Raw genomic sequence first — 27,953 nt, 5'->3', positions numbered from 1 at the left:
TAGAGAATGAGTTTGCTGTAGGAAAAACCTAATGAACTGATAAATGCAAGGAGGAAATCCAAACATGTCAGAAGCAGGCAGACTTTTACCATATTCTTTCTTCACACTTCCCCGTTCTTCTCTCTCTTTCTCTCTGATCTGACTTTCTCCTTCTCCAGCTGTCCAAAAACAGCTGGAGAGGGACACCCAAAAGCAGCCAATCCCAAAAGGCCAGGGGAGGGGCTTGCTTCCTTTTCAACTCATGGCAAATTACAGCTATTCCAGGGATTAGCTGGGATCTGCCCTCCCCACAGTTGGTCTAAGGTAACAAGGCAACATACGAGGGAGGAAAAGAGAGGTGGGCATCTTGGACAGCTAGGAAAAAGAGCTAAGGAGGAGAAAAACGAAGAGGCAGAAGGAGATACAGTGTGGCTGAAGAAGAGAAGGATTGTCCAAGGGGATGGGGTAAGTGGTTTCTTTGTAAAGAGGCTTCTTGAGGGAGGAAAGTCGAGGGCGAGGCATGATGGTCAATGGGTTTCAGGCAGGCTGCAGAGCGGCACTGGTCTCTTGGTGTCTGTCCTGGTGAGCTGGTGTTGATTTACCTGGATGCTGAGTCAACCGGAGGAGAAAGCAAGACATAAAGCCATTTGGAGTTAGAAGAGATAAACGTGAAAGGAATGCCGAAAGCAAAGGTCAAAGCTGTTAGAAGAACAAGATGTGAAGTCCAAGTACAAAGAGGCTGAAATAAAAAAAAGCAGGCATGCATGGGCATAAAGTTTAGAGATGGGTACCCCTGGCTGCAGGGAGAGGAATTAGCAATTTTAGGAGGTTGGTAAGGTACAGGACAAGAAGAAATGAGGCAAAGTGGCTCAGCGGACACAGTGCCAGCTCAGTTTTTCCCCATGTAAAATGGGAATATTTGTCACGTACCTTGCCTGCAAATCCTTTCAGAAGGACTACGGTGCAGTCTTGTACTTAGACTGCCCTGCCACTATGCCCAGAAAATCCAGTTAGTACAAAAATGGCAGCAAGCTTATTGACTGGAAACAGGCGGGCAGAATACTTCTTCCCATCAGGACTCTTCACCGATCTTTCTACCAGTCCATTTCTGAGCATTATTTATTATGTTTTAAAGAAAATGTTTCTCCTGACTTGTGATGTTTGAGGCTTTAATGCATGTTTAAAGGATGCTATCTGTTTTATTCAGTTGTTATATTTAGATTCCACCTTTTTTCTCTTTACCAGGAAACCAAGGTGGCTTCCATAATCCCTCTTGTCCTCTCCCTTTTATCCTCACAACAACCCTGTTAGGCTGAGAGTCTGTGACTGGCCCAAAATCACCCAGTTAACTTCATGTCTGAGTGGGGATGAGAACCTGGACCCCCAGAGTCCCAACCGAGCACTCTTAGCACTGCACCGCACTGCCTTTTAACTGTCAGCCCTTCTCTTTAAAGCCCCTAACAGTTTAATACCTTGGATATCTACAGGATTGTTTTCCCTTGCATGAAACTTCCCAAATGTTAAGTGCATCTATAGAGAACATTTTCCAAACTCCCCCAATTTTTGAAGGCGGTGACTGGTAAAACAGTCTTTTCTCTGATTCTGGGATGCTCTCCTCAAGAGACCCTCTCCTCTGGTTTCCTTTTTGCCAGCTGAAGATCTATTTTGCTGATGATGATTTCGATGTCAATATTCTTCTGGTGCTGCAGTTTTCTAGCATTCTATAGGTGGTTAACTTATTTTTTTAAAAAAAACTTGTCATCCTCTTTGAAAGCCTTTGGAGTAAAAACTGGGGTAACAAATACTTGTAATAAATGGAATCTATGGCAGATACCACTGGAGGCCAGCATTTCATATCCTAAATTTTATATTTGCCTTATTCAGATCCTAGTTTATGACCTTGATGCTGACCCCTATCCATGAATGGAGGGAAAGGTTAGAAGTGTTCCAACTCGCTCAGGATAGTAATCGCAGAGTCACTAGTCTAGAAGTTAGATAGATTCTGCCACTTGCTGTGCAGCGACAGACACTTAAGGGTAAGTTTCTAAGTGGCTGCCAAGTGGTTTCTAAATGGAAAGCTTCAGCCTCACTACCTGGTCTCCAGACTAGGAATAGGATGCTTGGAAGCCTGAAGGGATGGGCTTGATTCTCATGCTAGTGTGTCATTATACTTCTTCAAAAGATGAAGATCTTTCTTCTTCAGGAGGGTTGCATTAGGTTTGGTTGACTGCAGCGCCTGGGTCAGGAAGGCATTTATTTCCCCAGATCAAATCAGAATGGCCTTCTGTGGGGTTGCAGGAAGAGGTAAGGCAGGGGGCTTTCCCACCCTAGTTCAGGCAGTCTGAATCATTTGTTTCAATCTACTCTCTGTGTGCCCTTCCTTTCTACTTGTTGCAGATTATAATCTGGTTCAGAGTGTTGGGTCTGGGAAGGGCTAGCAGCTGGATAATGGTCCTGCCTTTCGTTGTGGGAATGGACTGGTTGGCATTTTGGTGCCTTCCAGCCAGGGTCTGCCAAGAACTCTATACAAAGCAGAGCATCAGGGCTTCTGAAAACAACTGGCCTATACACCAGCCTGCATGTTTTTAGCACAAAATAGGCCTCTCCACACCTCCCAACCAGACCCATTGTTGTTCCCCAGGCAAGCCATGAACCCACTAGGAAACCCCAAGACTTCTTAGCATTTCTGCATAAGCAAAATGTCAAGGTGGTGGTCCACTGGATTAGTTATTCAGTGGAACTCAAGGGATAAAGTTCAGTTCTCTTCCATTCTTATAAGCTATTTCAGGCAAGACACTTTGTCTACACACCAGCAGATCCAGTGATGCCTTGGTATGCATTTAGCTGGTAACCATGTGATACAGTCAGAGCAATCCGGGTTTTAATCAGCACGCAGCGAAGAAGCCAAACATAGCCTATCCTATAGGGCTGTTGTGAAGATAAAGTAGCTATGTGGGACTTCTCGGTTCAAGGGTAGTTTGCCGATCTATATCAGTTTCTGGGTGACAATCGGAGGAAGGATCCTTCTTATCCTACTTCTGGACCCTATGGGGATCTGTGAAAAGCTCAGTGCTGGACTAGATTGATTCTTGATGCGATCCTGCAGGGCTGTTCCTATGTTTCCATGGGCTGGAGCATGCATGCCAACCTAAGCTCCTTGGAGGATGTAATAAAAGCATAGTAAATATATTTTTTGCACTAGCTGTAGTATAATCAAATAGAGAAACATGTAAACTAATAGAACTACTTATGTAGAATAAACCCATTGCAAATGCGTGCACACACGCGCACACACACACACTTATATTGTTTACTTTTACCAAATGTTTAGGAAATGCAACTCAGAACTCAATAAAGATAAGACCTAAACATATGAGTTACAAAGACTGGTCAGTTCTCCCAAGCTCTTTCCTCTAAATTTTGGAAGTGTTCAGGGCAAATATTAAAACTCCTTTGGGTTGCAGCCCTTTTGGTTCCGCAAGACAGTAAATCTCACATTTTCCATGAGAGCCCTCATGTTTACTAGCACTGCAGAGGCTTTCATGTCAACAAGGCAACGTCCACAACTAGTGATGAACAGTGGGGTAGTGGAAGAGGAAGGCAGAGGCGTGTAGCTCTAGGATTGTTTTCGCTGCAGGAGCCAGAATCTCATCTGCAGGAACACAAAGATCATGGACAGGCCTTGCTGGATTTAGCAAGTGAATTAGGCAATAATGAGTTTTTCAAATTGAACTGTTATTTGTGATAGTGGATTACAGGAAAAGTCAGAGAATGAAGAAAACCAAAAATAAGTTGAGGCTGGAAATATAGGAAGAAATACAGTTATTTTTTCCTTTGATGGGGTTCCTACTCTAGACTGGTCATTTAAAATGGAACGCTTCTTGGAAGGCTTTGCAGTTCTCATTAAAAGCGGAAGGATGTATTTCAGCTGACTGAAGATATTTTTCTGAAACGTAAGCGTCTTCTATAACTTGAACCTATACAGTTGAAGTAAGCACCACTCTGTTCAGTGGCAATTACTCTTAAATAACTCCTGCACATGATAGCAGACATGCTGATCCTAACAAATGGAGTATTGTGTCATGCACTGTTGCTCTTCGGTGTGTGTGTGTGTGGGGGGGGGGAGGCTACAGTGAGATCCTGCATTTCAAAATTTGTCATTCGACCACTGGTAATTAGGCAAATTCTCAACTGAACTGGCTCCATAAATCCATTGGCAATATTGAGACTTATTCTTTGTGCTGACCTTCCAGAAGTTCAGTGAACATTGGATTGGATCCAGAGCTAATCATGGTTAAAGTAGACCTGTTTAAATCAATGGGATGAACATATCATCACAAAGGGTGCTTCCACAAAGGGGCATCTAACATTAACAACCAGGAGGCATTCCATAGCAACTCTGTCTCTTTCAGCTTCACAAATGTTATGCAATAAAGAAAGCAAGGAGAATTGGGAAAATGGAGAAGAGCTAGAGTGGAGGAGACATCACCTGGATCCACATCAAATTCCATTAAATAGACAGGATGAGGGCATGATAAAAGCCTCATTTGGAAGCAATCTAACTCATTGATTTCAATGGATATACTCAAAGCATGACTACATCTGGATGACTTCAGACCATAATAATGTAAAAACTCATCAGCCAATCTACTGGCAAGCAATGGATTTTCCAGCCAAAAATTTGCACAATTGCCGGGGGAAGCAGAGTTGCAATCCTGGAAATTGCTGTTGGCAAGCTTGTTTGAATTTCTGATTAAAATCTAAAAGTTACATTTCAGCTGGCCTAAGTCACTTTGCTGAGGCTCAGTATGTTTTACAGGTTAAGCTTATGCCAGCATTTGTCAGCATGGTGCTCTCTCAGCATTTTGGACTATAGCCCCCATCATATACAGTCAGCGACCAGGTGGGCTGATGGGAGTTGCAGTCAACACAATTTCAGGGTTCCAGGTTGGAGACAATTTATGCAGTCAGAATCAAGTATTCCTGCATCAAAGCAATTAGCCCATAACATGCTATAACTTAACATAGCTCATAAACAGAACGCAGGTGCAAATCAGTTGCACCCAGTGGCCTGCAGAGTTCAGGTATCTCAAGAAAAGTAGATAAGCAGCATATGGAAGGTCTCACTTTTGCAGCTGCACTTCCTGAATTAGATGAAGAGAGGAAATCCTATGTTCCAGTGATCCCTATTTGCCAGAAGTTGTAGCCACTGTTCTTGGCAAGTCATTGTCGCATTGTTTTGTCCCCCCTTTGCCTCTGGGGGATGCTCTGTTAAAATGCCCAAGATGTGAGCTGCTAGGCTTGGCCTTCTTCGGGGTCCAGCTCTCTTCCCAGATTGCTGGAAGTAAGTCCTGGGGGAAGCGGGGGTGGGTGCATCTTGTCCCTACAGTGCATGGGCTTTAGCATGCATGCATGAAAACCAAGGCACCACGCAGCCATATTTCACCACACAGCATAACTGAAGCATGGCGAACATTTCAGGTACCTCTTTAACCGAAATGACAAGCTCCCTCTTGTTTCTTAACTTGCACAGCAGGGCCAGCTGTTGTTGAGTAAATAAACTTGGCCTGTGGCCAGCGGAGTGCGATCATGCAAGGGTGGGAAAGGCGCGGGAGCAGACTTGGGCTGTTGCCCCAGCTGTAGGTGTCACAGGTGTGTCCGCGCATTTCTGCTGGGTGGCATGGGAAAGCCCAGCTGCGCTTGGAGCAGCTCCCTGGCCCCAGGGCCGCCGCTTCCCCGGCTCTGACCAACCGTTGACACGCACAGCCCACACGGAGCACTCGGCTGCGCAGGCAGCACTGCTGGTGTCAGCAGCTTGGCACGGGGCTGAACACTTGACGGGGAACAGATGGCATGCGAGGCCTGGGACAGGCGCAAGGGCTGGGCTGAGAGCCACCCCCGCCCCAAACACTCCCGTGCCAGTCGACGCTTCCTCCCTCCTGCAAGCGACGGGGTGTGAATTGGGCAGTGCTGCCATCCGGGCAGAAGTCCAAGGCCCCACTCGGGATAAGGAGCAGGGGACGGGGCCCAATGCTATAGGACTGGCCTGCCACAGCTTGAAGCGCATGATCCTCTTTAAAGAGCAGACTCCCTACCCTCATGTGTAAAGTCTAAAATTACATAACTGCAAGGTTTATCTGAGTAACAGAGACTGTATATCCAGAGCATTTGTATGCGAGTTGGTAAATTCCTTGATGTATGTATTTCCACACAAGAAACTTCCTCATTATCTTTGGCTGAAGAGCGACAGTCAAAATGTCTGTCACATACTTTGCCCCTAGGTGGCCTCCTCCTCCTCCTCCTCCTCCTCCTCCTCCTCCTCCTGCTCACTTTAATCAATCACTGGCACAGGGTTCCTGAGAGACATCAGAACTACAGCCCTGGGTGGGGGGGAAGATCCAAAGCTTCCTCTCCTTTACAGTCCCGATCAGAATCCTGTCACTGCCACAACCACTGCTATGTACATCTGCTGTGCAGGGTGGAAGGAAATCTTCCGTCGGTGTCCATGCCTGCACTGGAATTGCATCGGACAAAACGTTAAAGTCTTCCTCTCTCCACGACATGACCCTAATCTGGCTGGCATACGCTCCAGGCCAGCTTTTGTTTAAAGTACAGCGGCCCACATAAGGCAAATTATGTGATCCATGTTTCACTTTGAGTCTAGTTTGACTCTAAAAATTGTTCTTCTGCCAGATGGATGCGTCGCGCTCTTTGGCCTTCCAGTTTGTCAAAACAGACGTGGCCTTTTTGGAGTCCTGCTCAGCTTCCAGTGTTAAATAGGAGGTTTGCCACTGGATGCAACTCATGTTCACTTGGACATAACTAAAAGTCTCCCCGGGGCCCTGCGGAGCCACAGCACAGGTGGGGATGACCGTTTGTTCACATGGTCTCTTCCACTAGACCCAAAAGGTAGCAAAAGGACAATCACTGTTACTGTGCCACTGCAAAAGCAATTATTTTCATCTTTTTTAAAAAAAAATCTTAATTTGCTCATGGACCATCTCTCAAACCCAGTGTTTGCTTCTGAAAAGAAAGAGGTCACATCTGTTTAGAATCAAGACTCCAGCCCCGCAGTGTCAGATCCCTCCTTCTAATATAGAAGCAACATCCTCTGAAGACCCACCTTCTAATCAGCAATCCATGCCATCTGACTTAAAGCCCTGCTGCCTCTCGATTCCAGATGTGTGCGTAAATTGCAGTTACTCAGCAATCTGCACATGCTCAGAGTTGCTCTCTTTTTTTATCCTTCACCTGCTCTACAAATAAACCCTGGTGAGTCCCAATTAATATTCAGTGTTTGCTGAGCCATATACTGACTGGCCCTGATCTACAACACCCAGTAGCCAATTTGCACATTATATTCCCCACATGCTGATCGCAGGAAATACTTTTTTAAAAGTTAGACTACAATGGGGATAGCCCAGAACAGGTGTTCTCACTTCATTTGGAATGCAGTAGATGTATGCGAACACATCTGTCCAGCAGGGCATACAGCAGAGGTATGCAGCTGCTACATGTGTGAAAACTCTTCATATGATCAGGATCTCTTAGATGTTACTCCTCTTAGATGTAGTATCTCCGTTAGTAAGTGATTTCCTGCTTCTAGTCCTCAAGATCTTTGAAGTCATGACTGAGCAGGCTGCCTCCTGGGGAACATTTGTAGTAAATATCGTAATGCAGGGATGAGGAGAAAGCTGATCTCTACATGTCTGAGACTTTGACTCCCAACTTTTCAGACGTGCTGGCAGAGGCTTCTGGGAGTTGAAGTCTGAAACATCTGGAGATCCAACATCTGCCCACCCCTTGGGAGAAACACCCTTTGTGGCTAACTGCAACTTAACTGCCTTAATGCCAGCACCTTGTTGATATACTGCAGGTGATAGGACCTTCAGCATCTGCTAGTTTTTTTTTTCTCTGCAGAGACAAATCACACCAGCATCCAGAAGCATTTCCTGGCAAGGGGAGATGCCACTTTTGGTGAATTGTGACCTTGAAAAGATGGACTTCTCTAAGCATTAAATGATTTATCCAGAAGCAACTTAAAACTTCCAGCAAAATAGAGTTGTGTATTTGTTTTCTGCTCCCCTAGATTAATTACAGATTAAAAAGTGGCTTTAAAGTTCAACTCAGGGTTTGTCTACATGCGGAAGTGAGTTTAATCTGTATTAACTTGGGTGAGGATTTGCTATATGAACTAAACCCCATACTTACATTGAAATTGGGAAATTATGTGTGCTTCCAACCACACAACACACACACGCACACAGCCTCACAGATCCATCACCCTGTTGGGAATGGCTCTGGAGAAAGGGGGAGGTTAGAAAGAAATCTTTAAAAGATACTGTCCCAGTCAAATGTTCAATTTCTTATGTACCCATCAATTCTCATATCTATGCATATCGTCTCTATGCTCTAACAGCATACAATGCCATGTTCAGCAGTCAGACTTGTCAAACAGCATTTCCCTCCAAGAAAGTAAGCAGAAGTGCAATTCTGCTATTTTGTGGCTGAACACGCAAACTGATTTCACTGAAAAGCCCCGAGCGTGGGATTTTGCTAAAGTTTTATTTTATGATGGAATTTGCATGGGGTATAATATTCAGCTAAATACTCAAATTAATAAAATACTTTCATTGTCTAAAAAAGATGCTTTTGATTTTAAATGTTAATTCTTTGGAAAACAAAAACTGTAGGTGGCAGGCAAGCCACCTGAGAAGAGCAGTCACTCTCCCCCACCTTTCACACACTTGAGGCTATTCTTCAAGAAGGTGTACCTGCTCTGACAGGTGCTTCCATTACCTAGAAACAAGAAAAGCATGTTTTCTTTTTCCTTAGAAGGACTGATTGATTAATTTGTAAAAAAGCCTGTGTTGACCTAATTAATACTTGGTTCCTTCATCACATCTGCAGACTTCCATTCCTCCCAAATGTTCAGACTGGCACATAGGTTTGTGTGTTGTTCCTCCCTCCACCCCACACACACAACAAGGATTGTAGGATTCTTACAACAATCCTACAAGGTAGGTTAGCTGAAAGAGATTTGTTTCATGATTATGCAGGGATCCTGCTTCTCCCCTGTCACAGCACACTAACCTAGGCTCCTGGAAACTGGAACTGGATTACAAATCCCATCATCCCCAGTAGTGTGATCAACATATTTGGAGGTCACCAGGTTGGGGAGCAGTATAAATGCCACTGGCTTCCATTAATTAGTTCATCAAAGAATTGCACAATTAGGACATCATTCATTCTGTGCATGTTTAGGCAGGGGAAAGCATGGCTCACTGGGGCATATTAGGAGCTGTAAGACTTTTCTCAGTCTGAACGTGCATAGCATTGATTGCCTGCCCTGGTTACTGCATCTGGGACATCCCATTTCATGTCTGTGAAATAAGTCCAGCTGGAAAACAGACCTGACACTACAAGTGAGCTTTCACAGTGGCTGGGTTCAGTCAACATGCTAACCCACCATGGAGGGCTGAGTCTGGGTTGAGTTTCAGCAAAACCCCACATTTCCTCAAAAACCTAGAACCCAGCTACACTAACGAGCCATGAGCAACCCATATGAGAACCCATGGCTTGTTGCAGGGTCGTGAACCCTTGGTGGATGAAGCAAAAACCCACATTTCAGCAACCACCCTTGGTTCAATGATAACCTATGCTCAACCCTTATCAGTACACTGGCACATCTCAAGAACAATGCTTTTCAAGAAAGCCTCCTAACACGTTTTAATGTGAGGAATTGGGATGGATAAGAATGTGTCGACCAGCCCTAACTCAAAGCAATGTACTTTTGCAGTTACTGTTCGTTTTAAGGCTGCAGACAGACAATCTCACCCCAGCCTGTGTCCCCCTCTGCAGCAAGGTCTTTTCAGCTGTATCTCCCAGCATCCCTAATCATTGGTCATGGTGGCTGTGGCTGACAAGAGCTGGAGACTAAAGCATCAGGAGGGTGCGGAGCTGGAGACGGCTGTCATAGGGAGTAAAGTGTTGACAGAAATGGGACTTGCTTCTGAGCTGTTGCACTTCCAGTCCTCCTCCACATGTTATTGTCAGCCCAAGCCTTAGCAGGAGTCAAAAACAGATCCGTGCATTAATTAAAATGTAATTAATGCATGGATGTATTTTTTATCTTTTATTCTCCCCCTCAATCAAATCCCCTGGTTGACTGACAGAAAACCTGGGAATTCTGATTCCCTTTTGCTGGCCCAACCCATGACAATTACAATGAAATCATCCATTTTAATTTAAATCAGGACTGGAGAGAGGTACAAGAGATTTCCTGGGCTAGCTTGGATCAGGGCAGGCTGAGTGTGTCTGTTAGGTGTGAGTCTGATTAGGTTTTTGTGTTGAACCCAAACAGAACCACCATGTCTAAAACCACCATAGCAGACCTCTGTAGGCAGAATCATTCTGTGTCAAGGGGCAGCGAATCACTGCCAAACAGCCAGTACATAAAATACTGTTACTCCAAACTTTTTACAATTATTTAGGGTGCAATCCTATGCAGGTTTAGCTGACTGGGACATGCTGGGAGTTTTATGGCTTTTCAGGGTCTAAACAGGCATAGGATTGTGCCTTTAATCATATTAGTGAGCACTCGGATAGACTACAGCTTTCATTAAAGAGACTAAAGCTGCCCTTAAACCCACCCCCCCCCCCAAAAAGTTGAAAATAATGGGTGTGCGGGGAGTCTGCAGCCTTGTCATGTGCTGGTTATAACCACTGCAAGACGCCTGGTCCCGTTGATGGCCCGGGCATCCTGTCCAGTCCCCACCCTTCTGCACCCTACTCTGATTCCTAGATCCGGCAGGGACTAGAACAGTTTAGCTTGTGTGTCCTCTGGGCTTCCAATGAAGGACAGCTGGTTTCTGGCACCAACAGCAAGGCTTTACCCAGGCTTTCCGGCCCTGATAATTAATCAGACCAGAAGCATGGCTTTAGGAGATAGACAGATAGTGTCTCTCTCCCTCCTGCACACACACACACAGAGCAGACAGATGTGGTTAAATCTGCCTGCATTGCAGACATGGAGAAATGCAGAAATGTCCAACATAAATCGTATATTTTGTGATGCTCTCCAGTCCCAAAGGTTTTTTTCTTTTTTTAAACTGCAATCCCTTTAGGGAAATCAGACCAATGTGCATATTGTGGATTGTTTTCCTGTTTTTTAATTGTTTGCTGATTTACGTTTGTAAACTGTGTTTCCACAGGCTCAAAGTAGTGTAAGAACAAATCAAATCAATATAAAAGCAACCCTTTTAAAAAGTCAGCAGACACAAATGAACTAGCCTATTTCTTCACCCAGGATGAATTTGGTGCTGATGGTTCTTGTCTTTATGGTTTATATACTGTTAAAGGTGTGTGTTGCTGTTCTCTCCTGTTTGATTGTAAATGTTGTATGACTTTATTGTTTCTACTTCGTTTTGGGATTGTTCTATAATGGAAAGATTGTAACACTTTTCAGAAGCAATTAAAACATAATAGTCAGATGAAAAGAAGTCCACCCCCGCAAAAAAGTGGGGCTCACCAGTTTTCCCTGTTCTAGGGCTCTTCAGATGTGATGACAACTCCCATTAGCCATTCTGGCTGGGGATGATGGGATTGTCAATACATCATTAAAGCACCAAATTGGGAAAGGCTGATACAAGGAAAACAATGTGTGTTTTTCAGTTTTTAAAAATCTTTATAACCTCTACCTCAAATAAGTTTACCAATTAGAAATAAAAAATAAACAATCAAAGAGCAAGCTCCAGCCAAACATGAGAACATTAATGTACCACTGAAATCCACAGCACTTTAATGTGTTTTCTGCAGCTGAGCACACCAAAGTCCCACTGGTCTCAATGAGAGGAATCTGTGCAAACTTTTTACATCCCACCTCACTCCAGTCAGTGGGTCTTAAATGTTGTCCAGTTTGCCCAGAAGTAATGCCAATATGTGCAGCTTGTATAACAACAGCAGAATGACATTAAATGATGGCAAAACAAACTCAAGAGTCAGGAGGAACTTAACAAACATGCAATCAAAAAGTAGAAATGAGGTAAAAGCAAAAACATAAGCAAAGCTGGAAAGGTGAAAGTGGATAGTCTCAAAATCAGAAAGCTAAAATTGCGGAACAAAACAAATAAAATGCCTTCTGTGTGATGAGAACATTGTTGCCAGTGTTGAAAATTATAGACCCATGTTAGCAGGCAAACATCCTGCAAAAAAGGCTGTTCTACACATCTGGTGCCACCACAGAGAAGGCTCTGCTTGTCACAGCCAAAAATTCCAAGTGCTTCTCGAGAGAGGGCTCTTAGCACCAACAGCCCAAAGACATTGTGCACTATTTTACTTCCCTTCGTTAATGGATCTTATGTGGTAAGGAAAAGGATGAAAAAAGAAAAAAACCCAGGGGGGTTACAAATGGAAGAGGACGATGTCTGGACCCCTTTCCCCTAAAATTCCATGGAGGAGGCAGAATGACTGCACAATAAAAGCTTTGTTGAGAATTCCTGCCAACCCCATCCATTTCGGCATGGGGCCGAAAATCCACAAAAGACAGTAAAAAGAGAAAGTTCAGTTCTTCTGGGAATGTACAGATGAGCTTCCTTTGTATGTATTTTTAAAACATCTTGTGCTGTCTGTCTGCAAGAGAGGGGTTGCCACTGGAATGTTATTCTTCTGTTTCTTCTGTCCCCCACCTCAGAAAACTAGAAAGAAATAGAAGAACAGGCCATGGGTTCTTTTCAGGGTGAAGTTGTCATCCAGATTCAGCCTGTTCTGGACAAGTCTGAGTCTTCCTCTCACCACTTAGGCTTTTGAGACACATCATTAGAAGGACATTATGTCCTTGTTTTGCCCAAAGGAATGCAGGGAATCACAGTGTATTTCAAAGACAGATGCCTGCCAGCGCTCTGATGTGATGAGATCTTGTTCTTTATTCATGTACATATATGCACAATTTTCCATGGGGTTGCACATGGTGCTTTGGCTACAAGCATTTAAGCACCACAGTCAAGCACCTTTTCTGGTGGCACAAAAATCTCTTCAAGCCCTGAAAGTCATTTTGGTTTCCAAGCAATCGGGTATTATTAGAACCCAGAAAAACCTTCCTCCTACCAGAGAGGGGAAAAGCACAGTAAGAGGCAGTGAACTTTGATCCAGGAATCTAAGGAGACTCTCCTTGTGGAAATGTTAAAAGAAAAATGAGTTTCACATCTCACCTGAGCAAGATATTAATGGCACAAAATTACCTCAGACAGCCTTAAATACCCAGCATAGCTGGGGAAGGCCTCTTGCCACCTGTCGCTGGAGGGGCCGAGATTAGGGCCTCTCTTTGTCTTCTTCTCTCACACTTCTGCACGTAGGCACACCTGCAGCAGCTCAGGGCTCCATCAGATTTCTGACAGAACTGTATTTGTTCCTTATCTCCTCAGTAGTGAACAATGAGCAAAAAATGTAGAGGTTACAATATTCTAGCCTCAAGCTCTGAATGTTGGCCAACCTCAAGAGGCGGGATTCCAGCTTGCTGGTCAGATTTAAGAGGAGGGACCTGGAATTCAGAGGAAGAGGAAGAGATCAGAGGAAAGGGGGAGTTAAAAGGAAAGGTGATCTGATTTAAGCCTGTGGGGGAATCCTTTCCCAGGGGTGTGAAAAAATGGATAAGAGGGCAGATAGTTGTAGGCATCTTCTGTCCATCTTGGATGCCCCCCCCCCCCCAGCACACTCTGCCCCATTCCCATCGGGACACAGGGAAGAGCTTCCAAAGAAGTGCTACTTGCTTTCTAGAAACCCAACTCAAGGCAATGCAGGTGGAAAAGCACGCTTGCTTTCATGCAAGGCAGCAGCACCACATTCCTCTGAATGCCCCCACCCCCAGGAGCCCACCAGCCTCAGGAGTGCTCTTTGGGACAGTGTGGCAAGGAGGCGAACTAGGAAGCCCCATTAGCAAAAGCATTTGGCACTGGATCCAAACCAGAGTTCATGTAGTAAGACAATGGGCTCTCCATCCTGGGAAAAAGCAGTATACATACTGCTTTGGTTACATCTATTCCTTCCTCTTCAGCTGAGATTGCCACTTCAAATGAGGGGGCAGAATTTGTCCATCCACCTCTTCTGGGTCCTGGTACCTGAAGACATGGTTCAGGCAGGTTGCCAGTTTTTCCCCTCAGAGAAAGAGGCCACTTCAGGTGGTCCCCACAAAGGCGATGCAGAGGCAAAATCTCACATGCATTTGAACATCGGCATGTTAAAATACTGAATTCTGCAAGGATCTCTTTTTGGATTCAGGTGCTTGAGTGAAGGTATGAGGGCTTAAGATGGGGTCCTAGGATGTAGGCAAGCCCCACCCTCCGTAACACTGGATCCACCTCCATTCTTTGCTTATTCAGTGCAGAAGTGTGAAGGGGGCTTCTGTGTGGATTCAGACAAACTGGTTAGAAGCTTTCCTGCAGTCTCAGCAATGCTTCAAAGTTCATTCAGTCAAACAATGAACCAGTGTGAGCCAGTGTGGTGTAGTGGTTAAGAGCGTGGGACTGGGACTCAGACGATCTGGGTTCTAGTCCCCGCTCAGCCATGGAGCCAACTGGGTGACTTTGGGCCAGTCACAGACTCTCAGCCCAACCTACCTCACAGGGTTGTTGCTGTGGGGATAAAATGGAGGAGATGTAAGCTGCCTTGAGCCCTTTGTAGGAAAAAGGCAGGATATAAACCGAAAAATAAACAAATAAACATTCCTAGACGCTCCCACTGAGCCATCTCAGTCCACACGGGGAGGGCAGAAATAGAACTGCCATGTGTGGGCATCGGTAGCGGGAAACTTGCTTCGGTGCATGCCCTCCATCTTCCCAGCCCAGTTTGCCTCCACTCATGCCTCCACTCAAACACCTGAACAGAACTGCTATGACACTGGAAAGCATCCATCGTCTTCTTCTTAAAAAAGAAACTACTAAACCTTGTCAACAAAGGTTATGGTAATGACCTTATTAGCCTGACAGAGTCAGCGCTGTGCAACCTTATTTTTCAAACCCCCAAGTTCAAGGGAGTTGAAGGAATATTTGGGGGTTGGAGCCAGAATTAAGCACAAGCAACAGAGCTCAAAAATGGACTTCCCCACCCCTTTTCCCACCGCAGCCCCAAGCCTCCTGTTGCCTGGGGTGCGCTCTTCACAGATCCTCATGGTGGGATCATCTCAGCAGGAAGGCTTGAAGGGTTCCAATCACAGGGCGAATGCTAAGCGGTTTCAACTGAATGGGCCAAGATTTCTCCTTCAGACCTCCCCACTTAATATGCAAAGGTCCATGGTGAAGCAAGTGGGTGCAGGGACACTGAAGAAAGCTCTCTTTCTGCACACCCTTGGAGCACATGGGGGCATAATTTCTGAAGGGGGCCACAGGCTTTATCCTAGACAGCCACAGCCCCTGCCCATTTGAGCATCCACAGCCTCGCAGGAGCCCACCCATGCCCGGCTGCATGCCTGTTCCCCTTTCAGACTGTTGGCTAAATGTGCATCCAGGACGGAGGCATGATAGGCAGCCATGAGCAGGCACCTTCCCGCTCCACCCTTGAGATACATCCAGAGAAGGCCAAACGAACCATTGAGTCTGTGCCGTGTGTTATAACTGAGTGCCTGTTTTGATAAAATCAGAACATTTTCAGTGCATCTGAGGTCTTCTGCCATCAACTCAGGTTCCACCAGCTTTTAAAAATAGACTTCCATTTCATGGCTGGTATGGGGGCATAAATACCTCCAATTATGCTAATTGTAACGTATTCCCATACTCAAATTGGTCCTCGGTACTGCTGTGAAATGTGATCCCGCTCAAGAGCCCCCTCTATCTCTGGATCTCCAGCTTGTCTTTCTAGCTACTGGTTATTAACACAACCAGGCAGGTTCCAGCTGGATAGTTTCTTTTACTGTAGCACAGATCTACCTTTACATGCCCAAATTAAAAGGCAGAATTGGTTGCCCTCTTGTCCATCATGCAATTCCCTGTTTTAGGCCAAAGGGCCATGATGGTCCTTAAGGGTTAGTAACTTGTTTGACTTTCCTTTTTTTTTTTTTTTAATGAAAGCAGAGATCCTTTGAATGCTGAATCCTGCACCTACTCCAAAATCTGGTCTTTTTTCTACCCTTGCAAGAAATGCACACAGGAAACCTTTTCCACTGGCAAGAACCTGCTTATATCCAGCCAGTGAATAACAGCGTGAGGGAGGGAGTCAGAAGAGTGTTTTTTGGGCCAGAAATCTTGCCAGAGATTAGATATTGACTTTGTCATGAAATTCCACTTATCCAAGCACTAAGCTCAGCATCAGCTTTATTGGGTAGCAGAAGCTCTTGTGCGTGTGCAGTGGGAGCCAGGGGCTGGGCACTTTCTTGAGCAGGGTTCAGAGCTGGAGCAGACCAGAATCTTGCTGTCCTGGTTTTTTTTCTCTTTTTTCTTTTCTTTTCTTTTCTTTTCCTAAGGCCTGTGATAGCTGAGCTCAGCAGCCATTCCCTTCTCTAAAAGGTGGTCCCGGATGTATACTTTGCTACATAAACTGACTCTAATAAAGCAACTGTCCATTTAGTCCTCAATATACCTAAGTTTTAGCACTCTTGTGTGCTCAGACTGAGCATTGCATGCAACTGCACATATTTAAATACAGTTCATACACATTGCCTGCAAAATCATCAAAGAAACTCGTGGTACCCTCAAAACGAGCACCTTTGTTATGGCATAAGCTTTCGTGGACACAGTCCATTTCACCAAATGCACAAAGTTGTAACCTCAAGTTGACAGATTTACATACACATGATGGGGGGGATGTAAACTGTGAGATCAGAGTGAACAAAACTGCAGAAAGCACAGACACTGATCATTACCATGCATCTGAAGAAGAGCTTTTCTACATGAGGTATTTATTGTGCACTGAGTATTCCTTACAGTTCATTGCAAATTCTTTACATGATATTGTGATCCTCCATTTTGCTTCTGTTTTTTAAGAGCAGTTTTCCAGAACTAGGGAGGTTAGAACAAAGAATAGGGAATATTATTTCTGAAAACAAAAGATATATACTAACTGGTGTAATTGTGGTTTTCCACTATAGAACAATTCCATCTAGAGGTTATATTGAGGAAAAGAGGGAAGGAAAAGCTATTTCTGTAGAGCTTCGATCTGCCATAAACCTGAAAGCAGATTCAGTGATTAACAGACTTGCATAGAAAAGTTCAAAGTGGATTTCATAACAAAATTATTAGCCTTTACAGTACCACAAAACTCTTCTGTTGTTTCTGCTGCAACAGACTAATACAGCTGGAAATATTGCCCACAAATTCTCAAAGAGTGTGGTCACATTAAAGTATGTTTATATCTGCTCTTCAAGTAATCTTTTCTTAAATAGTGCTGGGAGATTATTTGACACTTCCTCACAAACCCATAGCCAGCCTAAAAGTTTGATGGGGGGGCACTGATAATATAGAAGAGCAGTTCATCTGGTTTGCAGACCTTGTAATGGTAAATGCTAAACTAGGTTTCTATTCTAAACTACATGTCTTAAGCACTGTGAAAAAATAGCATTCCTTCAACCTGAGGGAAATAGACAAGGATATTTCTTCTTACCTTTGTAGTTTCTTTTTTGATGACAGAAGTCAAGGCAGTGTACATGGGGTTTCTCAATATTCTCATCCAGAATGTGGCCAGATCTGTGACTGCTTAACTTCAGCTAGACCACTGCATCATGTACCTTCAGCCTATATTTTGGAACTACGGATTTTTCTACATGAAGCATTTAACCGAGTGGCTTAGTGCTGCACCTTCTATTTTCTTTCCAGGAGTAGTCACCCTTTTACACAAGCCTTTTCCCCCCAGCATTTTCCTCTCTGCCTTTCTATGGATTCCATAACACCAGATAGATCTGTAGCACAGAGCAGAATTTAAAATGTACACAAGGCTTCCAGTGCCACCATCTAGGAAAATACTGCATTGTCCTTGCTCTAAAAGAAAGCTGCAAAAATAGCTGGAAAATGTGGGAGAGGCTCTGGGAGGAGAACAACGTCGTGTCTAGGGCCTACAAACTTCTCTGAGTGAGGAATTAAGAATGCCAAATAAATGCTTCCGGTAGAGGAGCTCCGTGTCTCTCCGCCCATGTATGCCTGAGTGAGGAAATCAGCATTTGCCAGTTTTTAAGACAGCAGGAGAGGGAGAGAGCTGGGAGAGAGTTTCTGCCTGGAATTAAGCTCAACTGGAGGCAGGGCTGGCCTTCCTAGTAGGCCGAGTTGGCTGTAGGCAGCAGAAATGGAGGGCTGGGCAGAGGTGAAAAGGATGGAGACGGAGCGGCCTGCCAGGCAGCCTGCCCTGGTCCTTGAAGCAATGGAGCTGCAGCTGCCAATCCGGCCAGCTTCTGAGGGTGGAAGCCTGGAGGCACCACCTTGTCCTTTCCCGCTGACAGCAAAGGGAACCACCCCAGTGGATTCCCAGGGGATTTCTGGCCTCCTGGGAATGCCCAGTTGCCTCCACTTACTTGTGAAGGTGTAAATAAAGCAGGCACAATTCCGATGTTATACACCTCAAGAGTGCTCTCTGAGGTAAAGAAAGCACCATCATAGAATAGCACTGTCCCAGAAAGCCTTTCAGTTTGGGGAGGTAAGGAATGTGTCATTTATAGAATATATTTCATAAACACATTTCCCCATTTTCCTTATGAATGCAACTCTTTTTAACCTCACCTTCTCTGGTTAAAATGCTGTGAATTCCTGAGACCAGTTTGCACAGGGGGAACGAAAGCAACAGCCATATCTGCCCAGCCATCCCAGGTCTAACACCTGCACTGCTTGGGAACAAGCAGGAGGTCTGGGAGTCAGGAGCCAGAGCAAGAAGGGTCTGACAGGGGGATACTTTGGGCCCCAAGATAAGTGGAGGTCAAGACTGTTTTGTGAAAAGAGGGATTTCACTGTGTGTGCATGTGTATGATAAAACAAAAGAAACTGCAGAAGAAATTCAGGGCATATAAACAGGGTGCCTATAGTAAGCTGTATTTTAAAGCCACATCTTCAATGCATACAATATCTTGAACCCACCAAAATAGTTGTCTGTAAGTAGAAGTGGGAAGCGATGGAGCAAACGTTCTCTCACAAAGGTCCAGTACCTTCTCCCTTCCCGTCTGTAATTCCCCTTTCTGCTGAAGCAAACAGCGTCGTCCGGTGCAGTGCAGTCGCTCTCTCCTTGGAGCACTGGATGTGGCCTTGGCTGGTTCCTTTGCCCTGGGGGACTGGAGATGCATTTTGCAAGCTTTTTTTTTTTTGGCAGGAAGGCTGGAGGGTTTCGCTCTTGAGGAAGAGAGGCCGGGCCAATTGATGTGGTTTGCAGCCACACCCTTTGCTTTCACATAAATATGCAAAATGTCCCTGGCTTTGGAGAGCCCATGCTTTCTAGACACACCAGGGAAAAGGCCAGCAGGTCCACAACCACAGGAGCCAGGTAAAAGCCCTGCTGTGGGGCTGGAAAGTGATCCGCAGGTTGTGCTCCATTCTCTGGAAGGGGAATGGGGTTCCTGGGGAGGAGTGAGGGTGGCCAGCTGCAGCAGAGGGGGGACACTTGTGCAGAAGGGGGGGTCGTAGTGCAACCCCTGCAGAACTGCCGAATGGCTCTCTTGCACTCTCTTAATCCAGGTTGGTCTTCCTTTGTTTGAGGTGAAGCTGGGAGTCTGGAGAGCTTGGTCTTCTCAAAGGAATAAAAAGCTTCTTTATACCACATTGCACAAGTGGTTATCTGGCCCCATGTTGCTCGCTGGCAGGCAAGCCAGCAGCTTTCCGGGGCTCCAGGGAAGAGTTTCCCCCAGTCTTTCTTATCTTAAAAATGCTGGGATTGAAATGGGGACCTTCTGCATATAAACCATGCACTCTGCTATTGAGCTAGAGTCCCCGATGTGGGGATGTGGAGTCCCAGGGCACCAAGTTCTGCAGGAAAAATGTGGAGATTATTGGAATAAATTGGGTGGCATGGCAGAAATTAGAGACATCCACTCCTCATAGGATTGTCAACTTTTTTCCCCCAGGAGAGCACCTGTGACAAAACTCAGCCAGGGGAGCATTTCCCATCACCTAACCTGCATACTGGAAAAGGCTTCACTCCTTAATTTTCATGTCAGTCTGGTAACTTAAGTATAAAGAAACCTGACTACAGAAACAGTTGGCAATCCTGGCTTCTCTGGGAAGGGAGATCAACCAAAGAAAAATGTGGAGTACTTTTAAAAAAAAAAGTTGCAAGGCTAGTGATAAAGTTAGAAATACCGAATACTTTCCCCCATACCCACCATTAACAGCTACAGAAATACTAAGCTTTCAGCCATGCCGATGCAGCAATGGGGAAGGGGAATGGGCCACCCACTGAATTGTTGCTCATCGCAACAGATCTTGAAAAGAAGTAGCATTTATAATTGACAGGTAACTATGTTGGTCAATCTAGAAAGTAAAATATAATCAAAAATAACCATAGACCTAACCAGTTAGTTTTCAGATTATTTTCAGATGTTAAGAAATGGGGAAGGAAGAAGAAGAGCGTATGACAAAGCCCCCAATCTGCCATTTGTACCTGTCCCGACATGGAGCACAAGGGATGTTGTGCGGACTCACACCTTGATTCTGTGCAGACTCAGGTCCTAATGATTCTGGGGATTTTATTTCAGGTCAGCATGCTTAGAATTGCACCCTTGCTTAGCACAGACAGTGCTAGAAGTGGGTGTGTTTGGTTTTTTAGCTCTTAAGTTGTCCCTATAAAGACACAATAGTTACAGCTCCATTAAAATTCTAAACTATAGCAGTACCTTGAATCTCCCTCTATCATTGATTGGAACTGACAGGTAACTCTTATAAGGCAAAAAGAGGTGAAGAAAAACCAAGCAAAGTCTTCATTAGTTTTTAAATGTCTATAGCAACTTCTTATTTTACTTTTTTAAAAAGGTTAGAATCAGTGCAGCGAAGGGCCACTAGAATGGTGGCTGGTTTGCAAGGTAAGCCGTATGAGGAATGAGGGAGCTGGGTCATTTCAGCCTTGAGAGGAGGAGACTCAGAGGGGACCTTTTAGCGACATACAGGTATGTAAGGGGGTGCCACGCAGAGGTGGGTCATGACCTTTTCCCCCCTGCAGTGGAGGGCAGGACATGTTCCAATGGAGCAAAGCTCAGGGAACCAAGATTTAGAGTGGATGCCAGGAAGTACTTCCTGATGGTTAGGACCCCAAGGGTATGGAATGGGCTTCCACAGGAGGTGGTTGAAGCCCCAACAGTGAGGGTGTTTAAGAATAGGCTGGACATGCACAGAGTAGGCATGTCATGAGTGGAGCGGGCTGGAGCCGGGGATCAGACTTGATGGCTCAGGAGGCCCCTTCTGACTCGCTCTGTTTCTATGTTTCTAATTGGGCAGTTTGATCTAGTGCTGGGAGGGTACATTTATTCCTCTATAGCAAATCTCCCACATCACTAAGTATGTAGACCTATGCATGGATGGACAGATACAAGTTTCTGTCTGAACTTGCAAAAGGGTGCACCCTAAGTGGTAGGTAGTTATCTTCCTCGGTTCAAGGTTCCCCTCCTCAGTGCCCAAATTGAGAAGTAAATGATGGTGGGATAATTAATTCAAGCTTAGTTATAACGCCCTGAAAACATATGCATATCTTCTTCCCACCCAACTTTGCGTGCTTGTCTTCTTGGATGGCTCAACTGGGTGTTGTCCTAAGCACATAAAACTGCAGATAGTTGTGTTGGTCCACTGTGTTGGTCCCATGGGGGAGGGAGGGTTGAGGAATCCTAAAAACCATAGCAGAATACAGTGGTACCTCAGCTCACGAACTTAATCTGCTCCACAACTCTGGTTGCGACCCAAATTGGTCACAAGCCAAGTCGAATTCCCCCATAAGGTTCAATATAAATAAGATTAATCCGTTCTGTAAATACTTTTTTGAATCACAAAAATTTGAACCAAAGTAACAAAGAACAAAGTAACAAAGTGCCATACAGTAGAGAACACTAACCTAGGTGTGTGGGGAGGTTATTGTTTGGAGGGAGAGTTCCCCTCCATAAGGACCTCGGGGAGATCTCCTTAAGCGGTTTCTTCTCTTCTTTGTCTCTTAGCTGCGGGGTCAATTTTGGTGAAAAATCTGCACGTTCTTTTTACCACCGTGCTTGCTCTACATGTTCTTTGGAGCCATTATTCAATAAGCTTCACAGCAAGTGACCACAGGTCCGTCTGCAACCGCGAGTGGGCAAGATGGCCGTGCTCGTGCTCGGGGAGAGAGGGGGAGACGGCCATGATCGCTATCGTGCTCATGTGGGGAAGATGGCCATGAAGACGGCTGTGATTGTGATCATGCTCATGCAGGAACATGGCCGCGATCGTGGTCGTCACCCGATGTGGAGCTCACGACCTGAGGCAAAATTTTTCCGAAATTTCTGTTCGCGACCCGATTTGATCGTGAACTGAAGCATTTGTGAGCCAAGGTACCACTGTACCTCTATTAAATCCAACTAAAAAGTGACAGAGTGGTGAGTGCTTGTTAGTGAGCAAAGTAATTGCAAGTTTAAAATCCATTTTTATGAAAGAAGAGCTAGTTAGGCCAAACTAGATCATAGCCCACTATGAACTAGGTAGGTTTCAGCCCCAGGGTCGCTTTTCAACGCCACAGCTCAAGTCAGGAACATGTGCAAAGCACCTGATAACCAGGCTCTGCCCCTGAGGCTGAGAGCTTCTGGATCAGCTTTCCAGGCAGAGCTGACCTCCTGCTTCTCTCTTTCCAGAAAAAAATTAACAACCAAAAACACACTGCAAAGCCCTAGCTCCTCTGCAAGTGGATAAACAAGAATAAAGCTCTGCAGATTTTGAGCTGTTGATAGAAAGCGGGCTTGCCCACCCACGCAGCAAAGTAACTTTCATGGCATGAGAACCTGGATGGAAGCAGAGAAGCTTGCAGGACTAGGACTCCTCTAAGATAAGATGAGGAAGATGCTCCTTGGAAGGTGTGAGCTGCAGCCAGTTAAGATTACTCTTTGTTTTTAGACCCTTAGGGCATGTATTTGGAAAGAAAAGAAAATGCTTAACTTTCAGTTTGAAGCAATGGCAGCCCAGTGGGCGAGGAGTGGAAAACAATAAACCAGGAACAGCAGCAGTCTCTCCTCCTTTCCCTTCTCCATCAGCAGAAGCTGGAAAAGGAAGGGCAGGAGGGGCACCGTAACTGCAAAGCCCCAAGGTCCCTCCCCACAGCAGTGCCTCCACTCAGCTTTGCTATTTCTGGGAACTTGCACGAAGTGTGCTAGCAAGAGGAGGCATCACCACTCGGGGCCCCAGAGCAGGGGTGCATCAGGCCCCCAGTGCGGGCTCTGGAGAGGAAGCCCCAGAAGATATCTCTGGTCAGGCTTCTTGGGGCTTCTGCCCAGAGACCCAGCCCTCCCTGCTTTGCCACTCAAAGAAAGGGAGCAAGTGAAAGGAAGCAGCCAGGCCCCCCCACAGTCGATCCACCTTGCTCTCCCGAGAGCTGCTGCCGCCCCACTTGTGCAGTTGCCTCCATCCGGAGCGACCCTCTCTCCACTCACGCGTTTGCCCTCTTTGGCAATGCAGCAGGTGTCATGAGCCGGGCTTCCTTCTTCGCATATTCAGGAGCCACAGACTGTTTTCCTTGCAAAGCGTTCTTTATTGCCTCCAAAGCACAAGGCACTCGCAATGAACCTCTGAGCATGCACAGAGTGTTTTGTTGAACCCAATCTGGTATTCACTTGCAGGAGCTCTCCTTATGAGCATGCCTGGGTCCCATCCCTTTGGGGCCTTCTGAAAAGGAGCATGCCTCCCCAGAGGTGAGCACCCCCACCCTCCTCTGTGGATGCGGCATCGTGGAGTCAAGAGCCGGGCAGCCCCGTCTGTATCTGAGAAACTCCCCTGTTCCAAGTCCCCTCCTGCCAGCTGTACATCTTGGCTATTCCCTAACCTAACCCAGTCCACCTGGAGAGTCTGATCTCAAGAGAAGGGTCGCCGCTTCTCTCATCTTACAGTCTTGAGATGGCCCACATCCCATTGCTTCCTCTGATTCTGATTCTTCCAGAGATCAGCCAGCAGTCCTGGAGAATGTGTGCCCAAAGCAGCCATCTTTCTCCCTCCCAACAGCAGGAGTGAGAAACTAAAACTAAGAGGGTGCACTAGGGCCAAGAGAGGCTCCAAGGAGTGGCGAGCTCTCCCTGGCTCTTTTCTAGCTTCTGCTGCACGTGCCACGGACGGCTGCAGCCTCTCCTTACCCATGTGCTGCTTCTCCAAAATAAAAGCAGAAGAATCGAGCACGCTTTTTCAAGTACGCGTTTAACATCACGAGCAGGCGAGCAGGATGTGTCGCCTACATGGTCCCGACGGCGAGCTCCAGGGGCAGTGCTAAGCACCCAAAAGATCCAGTGCAAAAAAGTGTGCAAATGCACATGAGTGAATTTACCTGTGCTGTGTGTGTATGTTTAAAGGAACCTGACTCTCTCTCTCGGTAAGAAGAGATGCATGGATAGGAGAGGAGATTTCAGAAAAATACTGGAAGTGGCGGATTCTATGGGGATAGCAAGAGCTGATGCAAATGTGGGCAGAAAGCAAGCTAATCCAGGGGGATCAGTTGCAACAGCAGGTGTCCTTGGGTAGCAGGGGGATTCGTTGGACAGCCTCCCAGAGATCCAGTGCTCCAAATGAAAGGTTTGGGGCTCCAGCCCTGGTGGGTCACTCATTCAGGCCACTGCTCTTGGGCTCCCCAAATCCTCACTTTAGCTTCACATCAACCATTTGACAAGACAAAGAAGTGAAATCAGAAGATGTGGCCTCAGGGATTGCTACTCCACACAAGTCCTTACAGTCTCTTTACTTTCCTTTTCCAGTTTGCCTGGAAGCTACAACCCTCACCTGCGCCGCTGCGTCACCTGCTGACACCTCCTCGCACCCGCTTTTCCTGCACAACACACAGGCTGGGCCACCAATCCCCCAAGCCCGGCCTAGCCTTGGCCGGGACAAAGGCCAATCCCTCAGAGATGGGGGTGGCCAAGACCATCCGGCGTTTCAGCGGGAGTGGCGGGGTGGGAGAGCTCCGGGAAGAGGTGTCCGTGGAGTCCCCCACCAGCCTCCACAATGGCAAGTCCACCCGCGTCCGGCAACGCAGCCGCTTCGTGAAGAAAGACGGTCACTGCAACGTGCAGTTCGTCAATATGAGCGAGAAGGGCCAGCGGTACCTCACTGATCTCTTCACCACTTGTGTGGACATCCGCTGGCGCTGGATGTTTGTTATCTTCTGTCTCTCTTTCGTCCTCTCCTGGCTCCTCTTTGGCTTCACCTTCTGGCTCATTGCTGCACTGCACGGGGACCTTGCGCCCAACCAGCCCCCAGACTCCAAGTCCTGCTTCTCCGAGGTCACCAGCTTCATGGCCGCCTTCCTCTTCTCACTGGAGACCCAGACATCCATTGGGTATGGCTTCCGCAGCGTAACAGAGGAGTGCCCATCTGCTGTTCTGGCTGTGGTTTTGCAATGCATTCTGGGATGCATCATTGACGCCTTCATCATTGGAGCAATCATGGCCAAGATTGCCAAGCCCAAGAAGCGCAACGAGACCCTCGTCTTCAGTGAGACTGCTGTGATTGCCATGCGTGACGGGAAGCTCTGCCTCATGTGGCGTGTGGCCAACCTGCGGAAGAGCCACTTGGTGGAGGCCCACGTCCGGGCACAGCTGCTGCAGGTAAGGGCGATGTAAAGAGCTGGATGACAGCAAAGTGTTTGGAAAACCTTTGAAATGTGTGTGTGTGGGGGGTTGGAATTCCTAAATCAGTGGTTTCATTTGTTTGTTTATTATATTTATGTCCTGCCTTTTTTTTCCTTCCAAGGAACTCAAGGCAGCTTAAATAGTTCTCCTTGTCTCAATCTTACACTCACAACAGCTCTGTGAGGTAGGTTGGGCTGAGAGTCTGTGACTGGCCCAAAGTCACCCAGCTCCAAGGTTGCATGGGGACCAGAACCCTGGTTGCCCGAGTCCCAGTCCTGCGCTCTTCACCACACCGGCTTCATACAGGTAGAGAGATGCAAAGCCAAGGGCGATGGAGGAGGACAGTGGTGGCTGGGCAAAGGTGAATGAAAAGAGACGGGGGATCAAGAAGATGGATGCACAGATGGCTGGAAGGGAAAGAGGAGCAGAGGCGCTAGCATTTATATTAGGAGAAAGGCAGGATGAACGAGTCTGGGACGGAGAGGGAAAACCGGAAGGGGACAAGGGAAGGTAGGCATGAAGGTGGGTGTTCTCAAAGTTACAGCAGACTAGTTCACACATGCAGACCAGCTGCATGTCATACACAGGAGATCATGTGGAGAAACCTCCATGTGAACTGGCCTGGACATTGAGACCATCTGCAGTGCCCAGCAGGTATGTCCCTTTCTCCAGTCGCAACCACGGAAGTAGCATGGCAGAGATACAGCTTGGAATTTAATCCCCCTTCTCCCTTTGTCTTCCCTCCACAGCCCCGTGTGACCCCTGAGGGCGAGTACATCCCCCTGGACCACAATGATGTCAATGTGGGCTTTGACAGTGGCACTGACCGCATCTTTCTGGTGTCGCCAGTGACAATCGTGCATGAGATCGATGCCGAAAGCCCCCTATACGAGTACGGTCCCGAGGAGCTGGCCGAGGCGGACTTTGAGCTGGTGGTCATCCTGGAAGGCATGGTGGAAGCCACCGCCATGACCACACAATGCCGCAGCTCCTACCTGCCCAGTGAGCTGCGGTGGGGGCACCGCTTCGAGCCTGTTCTCTTCGAGCGACGCGGCCACTATGAGGTTGACTACCAGCACTTTCACCGTACCTACGAGGTGCCTGGAACCCCCTCTTGCAGTGCAAAGGAGCTGAGCCACCGCAAGTACAGGGCGCCCCCCGCAGGAGCCACTGCGGCACGTGCCTCCTTCTGCTACGAGAACGAGGTGGCGCTCAGTTGCTGCCGTGAGGAAGAGGAGGAAGAGGAGAGGCAGGGAAGCCGGCGGGTGAGCCTGGAGAATGAAATGGCCACCGCCACGTGACACCGCCCGTGTCCTTGGACTGAGGAGGGCTGTGGGGAGGCGGGGACCATGCCAACACCACAGTTTGCATAGCTGGGCAGCAGAGGTAGCTGGACAACGGATAACACTGTCACACTTCACCCGTCCTGTCCCCACACAAAATAACCAGCAACCAGGCCTCAGCTTTTTGGAAGAAGCTGTGCTGCTTATATCTCTAGCTATTGGGAGAAAGAGAGGGCATTCCCTGCCATTATGGCCAAGATGGTAGCCCTGGTACAAACAAAGGGATTCCCCACGATCATTCCAGACAGGGAAGATGACTGTGGGGTTCTGGATGCTAGTAGGGGGCCCAAACCAAATTTAAACACAACAGGGAAACTTGAGGGAGCAGAATCCTTCCATGGCCCTCGAAGGAAGGGATGCATCTCCTGATGCTTATGGCAGAACTTGTGGTTGCGACCATCGAGGTGGGAGCTGGAAGGCGAGCTTCATGGACATTTGAGGACAATGCTGAATGCTGCTCTGCTGGGAATGCCTGCCCTTGTGTGGACTTGGGCTGTGGATGTCTTATGTATGGGGCTGTGATATGTAGCAGGGAGAGGGGTTCCATGAACTCCGGAGGCCACTGGTCAGTGGAATTCCACAAAACTGGAAAGTATCTGGTCTGTTGAGCTTATGAAAATGCAGGTAGGTGGCTTGTTCTGTAGTTTTAGAGGTGTGTGTTTCTCTTCAGATACAAGGGCTAAAAAGTATGTGCCCGCAGGGCGAGAAACTACACATGATTTGAACACCCCTGAAACTTGTTTGTCAAGCCCTGTTGGGGAATTCCAGCAAAAGCAACTGGACATCGCTGTAGTTTTAAAGTAACTGGCAGGTCTATTGTGGCTGACAATATCTGAAGTAAGGTGATTCTTTCTTTAAAAGGAGTTGCAGAAGTTATATAAAATGTGATCTGCCAAAAAAGACAA

The 27,953-nt window shown here is 46.7% G+C and overlaps 1 protein-coding gene across 1 annotated transcript; it reads left to right on the top strand.

The window, feature by feature from the left end:
* Nucleotides 1-113: 113 nt before the first annotated feature.
* KCNJ14 (potassium inwardly rectifying channel subfamily J member 14) lies at nucleotides 114-27,953 on the top strand. The gene is made up of 3 exons (XM_044447905.1): nucleotides 114-444; nucleotides 24,833-25,681; nucleotides 26,455-27,953. The coding sequence occupies exons 2-3, from the start codon at nucleotides 24,983-24,985 to the stop codon at nucleotides 27,004-27,006; spliced, it is 1,251 nt and encodes a 416-aa protein (XP_044303840.1). The 5' UTR covers nucleotides 114-444; nucleotides 24,833-24,982; the 3' UTR covers nucleotides 27,007-27,953.

Source organism: Varanus komodoensis, unplaced genomic scaffold, assembly GCF_004798865.1.
Source record: "Varanus komodoensis strain SLA01 unplaced genomic scaffold, ASM479886v1 scaffold53, whole genome shotgun sequence".
NCBI lineage: Eukaryota > Metazoa > Chordata > Lepidosauria > Squamata > Varanidae > Varanus > Varanus komodoensis.
The sequence above is the reverse complement of the archived record's forward strand: the minus strand, read 5'-3'. Positions and strand labels throughout refer to the sequence as shown.

What these genes read in the sequence shown, in the direction of transcription:
- KCNJ14 (XM_044447905.1), top strand. Translation starts at nt 24,983, where the DNA reads ATGGGGGTGGCCAAGACCATCCGGCGTTTCAGCGGGAGTGGCGGGGTG. An exon ending in TCCGGGCACAGCTGCTGCAG is followed by an intron (nt 25,682 to 26,454) that starts GTAAGGGCGATG and finishes TTCCCTCCACAG; the next exon opens with CCCCGTGTGACCCCTGAGGG.